Source organism: Pongo pygmaeus, chromosome 13 (genome assembly GCF_028885625.2).
Source record: "Pongo pygmaeus isolate AG05252 chromosome 13, NHGRI_mPonPyg2-v2.0_pri, whole genome shotgun sequence".
Taxonomy (NCBI): Eukaryota; Metazoa; Chordata; class Mammalia; order Primates; family Hominidae; genus Pongo; species Pongo pygmaeus.
The window spans coordinates 103780699-103789477 of record NC_072386.2 but is presented as its reverse complement, the minus strand read 5'-3'; the positions used below and the strand labels follow the sequence as shown (position 1 = coordinate 103789477).

Genomic DNA, 8779 nt, shown 5'->3' with positions numbered 1-8779 from the left:
CGCCCCCGGAGCGGCGCGGAGCATGATGGAAGTCGTAGTAGGAAATGGCGTCGTGGCATTGAGGAGCATCCCTCCTAGAACCTCCAAGAAAAGCTCGCGGAACACGAGGTTCTGCGGAGAGAGGCTCCAAGCAGTCTGGGAAGTGTAGTCCAGTTGGCTTAGCAGTAGTTTCGTGGGGGGAGCCGAGGTTCCGGGAAGGGGCTAGGCCGGCTTGAAAAGAGGTAGGTGAGTCGACTCGCGCGGCTCGGGGCTGAACTCTGGAGCGAGTCAAGGGCTTCCGGGGTCCGCTGTGCCCCCCGGGCCTACGGGGGTGTTTACGTCTTCTTGGAGCCGAGGACCATGTTACCATAGAAACCCTTGCCTGGGATCCGAGGTACAGGCCTGGAGCTAGGGGACGAGGACTGTTCTCCATGGTCCGGAAGTCTTCCCAGGGTCCCCCTCTGAGCTTAGTGGCTCGGCGGTGGATTTGGGCTGCGGCGAGAGATTAACCTAGAAGAGCCCGCTAGTGCCAAAGTCAAATAAAGACCCGGCGGAGGAGCTTCGGCCTGATTTTGTTGATTTGTCTTCAGCCCGGTCTTTGTATCAGATTGAGAGTAAGATGATGGATAGGAAGGTGTCAGGTAACTCTGTACGTCTCTCTGCTCTGCTGGATGCTGGGGCATTAGAGACGAACAGGATAAGGTTTTTATCCCCACGTGGGCGGTGGGAGATCCTCAAAATATTGACGTATCCCTAGCTGGCCAGATCCTCATCCAACCCCCTAGAACATTTACAGCAATAATAGATGTTATTTATTGAACAGGTATTAAGTGCCAAATAACATTCCAAGAGCTTACTCTGCATTACGTTATTCACGTCCTACAACAGCAGAGTAGGATACAGATGAGGGAACTAAGGTCTAGTGAGAAATGAAACGAATTGTTCAAGATCAGTGGTGTAGTGGGATTAAAACCTGTGCCCTTTAACCTCTACAGCCAACACTTTTAACTGTTACTCTATACTGCTCCCTAGTGGCCAGTTTTTTGCAGTTTGCAGAAAAGGTAAAATGTATAGATTTTTTTTCCCTCTTTTAGGTATCCCTATCCCTCTCTTTCCCTCTTTGGAACTTTGGCTTTCTCTACCATTTGTCTGCATTGGAATCTGGTAGAAGATAATGCCTGATTTAGTACAAAGCAATTTGAAATGTAATGTGCCAGTGTTTTGTGTTGATAATATCACCTGTAGTATCCTAAGCTTCATGGGAGAAGGAACTATTTCTTCCTTTGTATACTTCACAGTCCTTAGTTTCATCCTAGATACGTGTAATAATTTGTATCTGTACATACTTTCAAGGAGTTTTCACTTCCATCATTTTCACTTAATGCTTATCATGTTGACCTTTATAATTTTTATAGGAGGCTAAAATTATTAACCAAACTGAACAGCTTGCTTCGATGACTTCTTTATGTGTGAAATAGGAATCATTTTGTCAGCTTCACAGGGTTTTTGTGTTAAAATAAGAATGTAAAGAATGGGAATGGAAAAACAGCACGGTGCTCAAGAATGATCTCACCTTTTATTCAACAAACATTTACTGACTGTTTTTATAGATACACTCTAGGGGATGCTGTGGAGAATATACAAATGATGCCATCAACAGATATTAAACTCAATTGGGGGGGTTGTGTTTTCTCAAAAACAAAACAAAGCAAAATGGTTTTTGTTAACATAGTATTACCTTGGGATTTCAGGCTGTGGAATGCTCTCTTGAGCCTCTTTTTTTTTTTTTTTTTGAGTTGGGGTCTCATGGTGAGGTCATGGCTCACTGTGGCAACCTCAAACTCCTGGGCTCAAAGTGATCCTTCCACCTCAGCCTCCTGAGTAGCTAGGACTACAGGTACACACTACCAGCCCAGCTATTTTTTTTACTTTTTTGTAGACACAGGGTCTTGCTATGTTACCAAAGCTGTACTTGAGCCACCTTGTGCACTCTTCTCTCTGCCTGCCCTTCAGAAGTCAACTAAGACATCATTTTCTCCAGGAAGGCTTGCCTGACATCCTTGTCCACCCCACACTCAGCCCAGACTGGATTAGGTGCCTGTGTGATGCCAGTGCCAGTATCCTCATCAGGGTTCTCGTTACACAATATCACAGTTTTCTCTTTGTTTTCCCCACAGATTATGACTGTACCTTTTAACTCTGTAGCTGGAACACAAGAAGTGTTTGTTTAATGAATGACGTACACATTTAAGATCTGTTTGGACGCTGAGGATAATCCTGTGAATTGGTGAGTTGGAGTTTTCCTGAGATTTAGAAAACTGATTTTAGCATTCAGGAGTGATCACAAATCTCTGACAATTCTCATGTAGAGTAGATTAAATTCACTGGTTTGTCCACTTTCTCCTCTAACTATACTAAGATAAGATGTGATAGTTTATTCTTTTAGCTAGAGTATTTCTTTGAATGTGACTGGAACATGAGATTAAAGTGATGGTTACCTAGAATTTCTCTTATAGGCAGTTTGCTATTTTAAATTCTTACAGAAAGAGTTTTTGATTTTACAGAGCTGTAGATCTCCATAATGTAACAAAAATGTAATAATCACATACTTAAAGACTTTAGAAGTTGGCTGGGTACAGTAGCTCTTGCCTATAATGCCAGCACTTTGGGAAAATGAGGAGGGAGGAACACTTGAGCCCAAGAGTTTGAGACCAGCCTGGGCATCAGAGAGAGATCCCATTTCTACAAAAAACACAAAAATTAGCCAGGTATGGCGGTGTATGCCTGTAGTCCCAGCTACTCTGGAGGCTGAGGCAGTAAGATTGCTTGAGCCCAGGAAGTTGAGGCTGTAGTGAGCTAAGGTCATGCCACTGCACTCCAGCCTGGGCAAAGAGCAAGATCCTATTTCTTAAAAAAAAAAAAAAAAAAAAAAAAGACTTTAGAAGTCTATGTGTGAATTCAAATAAATTTTTAATATTTCCGTTCACTTTAGTGTACATACTTGCAAATTGATCTTATGTTTTGTATCTGAGACTTTATCACCTTCAGATTTTCCTCCTCTCTTTCATTTTTAACAGCTAATAGTTCACTGGGTTTGGCCCTTAGTGTTGACTTCAGTATGCTGAGACGAAAACCAACACGCCTAGAGCTAAAGCTTGATGACATTGAAGAGTTTGAGAACATTCGAAAGGACCTGGAGGTATGAATACAACTTTGTGTTTTTTTGAGATGGAGTCTCGCTCTGTCACACAGGCTGGAGTACAGTGGCATGATCTTGGCTCACTGCAACCTTTGCCTCAGCCTCCCGCATAGCTGGGACCACAGGTTCATGCCAGCACGCCCGGCTCATTTTTTTATTTTTAGTAGAGACGGGGTTTTGCCACGTTGGGGCCAGGCTAGTCTCAACTCCTGACCTCAAGTGATCCATCCACCTCAGCCTCCCAAAGTGCTGAGATTACACGCGTGAGCCACTGCGCCCAGCCATGAATACAACTTTCAAAGCTTAAGGGATATTTAAGATAATAATTCTTGTGTGGGCACAGTGGCTTACATCTGTAATGCCAGCATTTTCTGGCCAGGAGTTTGAGACCAGCCTGGGCAACATAGTGAGACCTTGTCTCTATGTTGGGCAGGGTGGCGCATGCCTGAGCTACTCAGGAGGCGGAGGCAGGAGGATTGCTTGAGCCCAGGAGTTTGAGGTTACAGTGTGCTATGATGGCTCCACTGTACTCCACACTGGGCAACAGTGAGACTCTCTGTCATACATAAATATGTATATACACACACATACATACACAATAACTTTAACTTCTGAACTTCAGACTCTTAAAACCAACAGCTTATTTGAAATCTCTGTTTGGATGCTTTACAGGCATCTCAAACTTCATGTATGCCTCCTGTGGCTGCTGTAACAAAGTACCACAAACTTCGTGGCTTAAGACAACAGAAATTTATTCTTTCACAGTTTTATAGGCCAAAAATTAGTATTGCTGGGCTGAAATCAAGGTGTCAGGAGGGCCACATTCCCTATGGAGGATCTAGGGAAGAATCCATTCCTTGGCTCTTCTAGCTTCTGGTGGCTCCTAGCATTCCTTGACTCATGACTGTATCACCCCAGTCTCTGCCTTCAGAGTCATATTGTCTTCTTTTCTGTCTGTGAAAACTTCCTCTGCCTCCTTCTTATAATGATATGTGTGATTGTGTTTAGGGCCTACCTGACTAACCCAGGATAATCCCCCCATCTCAAGATCCTTAATTTAGTCACACCTGCAAAGGCCCTTTTCCCATATAAGGCATTTATAGGTTCCAGGATTAGGACCTGCTAGCTTTGGGGGCCATTTTTCAGCCTACTACACTTAACATGTTAAAAAAAGAAAAGAGAAAAACTCTTGATTTCTCCCTTGAACCAGTCATCCCTTCCATTCTTCCCCAGTGTTTCCCATTTCAGTATCAATTCAGTTCCTCAGGCCAGAAACCTAGCAGTCATTCCTGAGTCCTCCCTTTCTCTTATGCTTTATATTTGATCTGTCTGTAAACCCTTTGGTTCTACCTTCAGAATATGTCTAGAATCCACCCATACCTTTTCATCTCCACTGTTACAGTCCTGCGCTAAGTAACCATCTTTCCCTGTATAATTGTAGTAGCATCCTAACTGGTCTTCTACTTCCATTTTTGTCTCTTTCAGTGCATTCTGCATCCAGTATCAAGAATGATCTTCAAAAATTTTCAAATCCTGTCATTCCTGTTTAAAACTCCTCAGTAGTTTCCTGCACTTATAACAAAATCTGAATTCTTCACCATGGCCTACAAGATTTTGTATGTTCTAGTGTCTCTCCAGATTGATTTTGTGCCATTCTTTGCCTTGCCCTCTATACCCTAGCCACACTGGCTCCCTTTCATTTCCTTGAACATGCCAAACTGTTTATCACTTCCATAGACTTTCCACATATTATTTCCCCCTGCCTGGAGTGCTCCCTTTCTTCCAGTCTTCGTTTAAATGTCAACTCTTCAACTTAAGAGGCCACTTTTGACCATATCCAAGTTACATGTGTCATTCCCATCCATGCTGCCTCCATCTCTGCAGGCTCTCACAAAGCACCATATTTTTTTCATAGCATTTATTGTAATTTACAATTTATTTTAAAATCATTTACATTAGGAATGTTGATTGCAGAAATCATGTCTGTTTGCTTCACCATTGAGTTCCTACCATCTAGTTCATAGTAGGGGCTCCATATGTATTTTTAAGTGTGGCCTTGCTACACAGTATTAGATGTCCATTAATAAGACTTAAATTCTTCAGTGGTCTACAGAATAAATTCCAAATTCCCTAGCATGGCATATGAGGTCCTTTGTGAGCTGGTCCTTGCTTATCTCTCCACTTTCACTGCTGGGTTATCTTTAATCTCAATGCCTATACACAGTGTTCCCTTTGCCAGAAAAGCCCTTTCTTTTTCTTTGCCAGGCTAACTCTTACTCCTTCCAGCCCCCAGCTGGGTTAGGCTCAACCTTATCCTCCTGTGCTAACCTCTCTCATAGGCACTGTCACTCTCTGTTGTAATTGTCTGTTTGCTTTTGTTTTCCCTCACTGGGCCATGAGCTCCTTGAAGTCAGGGATTAGTATATTTCTCTCTGCATCTGATCCCTGCAATACCAGGTCCAAAGGAGGGCTCAATGCAAGTCTATTTTCATTTGCTGTCCTAGCAGGTACTTGTACTATATGGCAGAGGACAGTACATTTTGCATGTATTCACCAACAGCTTTATTATGTATTGTATATGCTTCATATGAAGACTAATAACTTAGATTTCTTTCCCCCTGCTTCATCCCAAGAGACTTTAGTGTTCTCTAAGTATCGTAATTTTTGCTTTCTAAAAACTCATATATTATTAAGGATGAGCTTTAAAGTATGGCTTAAACTTCAGTTGTAACGAATCTCATAAAATGCTAGCATGCTGAACTTTGACTCTACAGCCAGCTCACAATTGAGTTAGTCTTTCCACTAAAGGCAGTTATCTAGTGGGTTTTGCCTTGTTTTAGAGTAACTTAGGAAGCAGGGACAGTCATGCCCTAAACTAAAGTGAAACCAGTAGAAAACTGGCCTGTTTCATTTATTACCAACATGAGTTTGATTATACTACTGTGACTCTAGCTTCTGAAACAGCAGTTGCTCAAAGTGGGAAGCCTTTTAAGTGATTTCATTCCACTTGGATATTCTCAGAATGATAGAGTCGTTTGCCTTTTCGAACTTGTTTTCATAAAGGTATTTAGGTAGAACTTTCTAACATCACTTACTAGTAATCAGGAAGGTCATTTGCCACATAAAAGGCAATACCTTATTTTATTCCCTGTAATACTTTGTGAGTGTTGGCATTTATTTTATTTTTTTATTTTTATTTTTGAGAGAGGGTCTTGCTCTGTCACCCTGGCTGGAGTACAGTGGCATGATCACAGCTCACTGCAGCCTTGACCTGCTAGGCTCAGGTGATCCTACCACATCAGGTCCCCTGAATAACTGGGAATACAGGCATGCGCCACCATGCCTGGCTAATTTTTAAATTTTTTTGTGGGCTGGGTGCGGTGGCTCATGCCTGTAAATCCCAGCACCTTGGGAGGCCAAGGCAGGCGGATCACGAGGTCAAGAGATTGAGACCATCCTAGCTAACACGCTGAAACCCTGTCTCTACTAAAAGTACAAAAATTAGCTGGGTGTGCTGGCATGTGCCTGTATTCCCAACTACTTGGGAGGCTGAGGCAGGAGAATTGCTTGAACCCAGGAGGCGGAGGTTGCAGTGAGCCGAGATGGCGCCACTGCACTCCAGCCTGGCGACAGACGGAGACTCAGTCTAAAGAAAAAAAAAAAATTTGTAGAGACAGATGGAGTGACACTGTGTTGCCCAGGCTAGTGTCACACTCCTGGGCTCAAGCAATCCTCCTGCCTTGGCCTCCCAAAGCACTGGGATTTACAGGCATGAGCCACTGCGGTCAGCCTGATGCTTGGCATTTAAATGCCCACAGTTCAGTAGCAAGTGGTGAAGAATGGTGGTAATTCCAGTGATTTGAGTAGCTGAGCCATTCTTCTATTATTATTAAGTAACTTTGGATAAAACATCATTTCACTCTCTTAGAGAAAGTTATCATCTGTTATCCTTACAGTCAGGTAGTGGCAGTTATGGGATAAGTGTCTCTTTTTGAAAATGATCAAACTAAGACATACTTTGTGGATTCTGCAGTCACATGTGACTTAAGAGCCAAACCTTTTATCTGAAAACAAAATGAAGCCACAAAACCCAGACTTTTTGATAAGATAGCATAAAACCTTCTTGAGTTACTTTTAATCTCACGGGATCAGTCAGGCTATAGATTTTTGGTGGTTATTTCTTTACTAATTTATTTTTCTGTCTATTCTCTAGAATAATAAATTTGTTGAAATGCCCTTTGCTCCCCCTTGTCTGCTCTTACATCTTTCCAGTTGTAGCTTCCTGTTGTACCACCACACCCCAACTTCTTACCTCTTGTCTCTTTGGCAGTGTAGACTTCTCTCTGTCATAGGTCATAGCCCTAATCACCCTATAATCGTCTGTTTGCCTGTTTCCCTATTAGACTGTGACATCCTGGAGGGTAGGGGTTACATCTTTTGTTTTTTTTTTTTTTGAGACAGAGTCTCGCTCTGTCGCCAGGCTGGAGTGCAGTGGCGCCATCTCGGCTCTCTGCAACCTCCGACTTCCTGGTTCAAGCGATTCTCCTGCCTCAGCCTCCTGAGTAGCTGGGATTACAGGCATGCGCCACCATGCCCAGCTAATTTTCGTATTTTTAGTAGAAATGGAGTTTCACCATGTTGGCTAGGATGGTCTCGATCTCCTGACCTCGTGATCCGCTCGCCTCGGCCTCCCAAAGGGCTGGGATTACAGATGTAAGCCACCGTGCCCCCACCAAATTTTTGTATTTTTAGTAGAGATAGGGTTTCACCATGTTTGCCAGGCTAGTCTCACACTCCTGACCTCAAGTGATCAGGGGTTACAACTTTTAACACCATATCCTCATTGTGCCCCTAAGTATTCCAAACCTAGGATTTCAGTTTATTGTTCTTTACACCCTAACTCTATCCTTTAGCCCATGCCTAGTACATGGTAGGTGTTCTAAATAAACATTTGCTAATTGAAAGAATGTTGCCTTAATCCTAAAACTTTTATACTTTCAGACCCGTAAGAAACAGAAGGAAGATGTGGAAGTTGTAGGAGGCAGTGATGGAGAAGGAGCCATTGGGCTCAGCAGTGATCCCAAGAGCCGGGAACAAATGATCAATGATCGGATTGGTTATAAACCCCAACCCAAGCCCAATAATCGTTCATCTCAATTTGGAAGTCTTGAATTTTAGAGATGGATTACCTTGCATGCCAGAGCGCTGGAATGGAATAAAATGATGGCAGAAGTACAAACCAGATTTAGAGAATTGAGTGCTTGCAGTCAAGCAGAATGTACCTCCTGCAGAGACAAATCCTTCTGCATGAGATTACTGATGCTTCACTTGCACTCTAAGCTGGAATCCAAACTCTGGTTTGTCTTTGGAAAATTTGACTCTATAAAACTGATCTGATTTTTTGTTTTTAAAAATAAATATATTTTTGGAAAAACGTGAGGCATCCTTAATGAAGTATAACAGTACTGTTAATCCCCAGACTTTAAAAGATAATTGCTACAAGATTAACGTCATTCTTTCCATCTTTATTAAAAGACCCTAAGCACAGGACACTAGTTGATCCCTGCCACTTTCACTTAACCCATCTATTCAACAAGTATT

General features: G+C 42.6%; 1 protein-coding gene across 1 annotated transcript; it reads left to right on the top strand.

The window, feature by feature from the left end:
* The first annotated feature begins 83 nt into the window (after positions 1-83).
* Positions 84-8612, top strand: CDC26 (cell division cycle 26). Its single transcript, XM_054500902.2, has 4 exons — positions 84-221; positions 2157-2266; positions 3057-3178; positions 8180-8612. The coding sequence occupies exons 3-4, from the start codon at positions 3098-3100 to the stop codon at positions 8354-8356; spliced, it is 258 nt and encodes an 85-aa protein (XP_054356877.1). The 5' UTR covers positions 84-221; positions 2157-2266; positions 3057-3097; the 3' UTR covers positions 8357-8612.
* The last annotated feature ends 167 nt before the right edge of the window (positions 8613-8779 follow it).

What these genes read in the sequence shown, in the direction of transcription:
- CDC26 (XM_054500902.2), top strand. Translation starts at nt 3,098, where the DNA reads ATGCTGAGACGAAAACCAACACGCCTAGAGCTAAAGCTTGATGACATT. An exon ending in ACATTCGAAAGGACCTGGAG is followed by an intron (nt 3,179 to 8,179) that starts GTATGAATACAA and finishes TTATACTTTCAG; the next exon opens with ACCCGTAAGAAACAGAAGGA.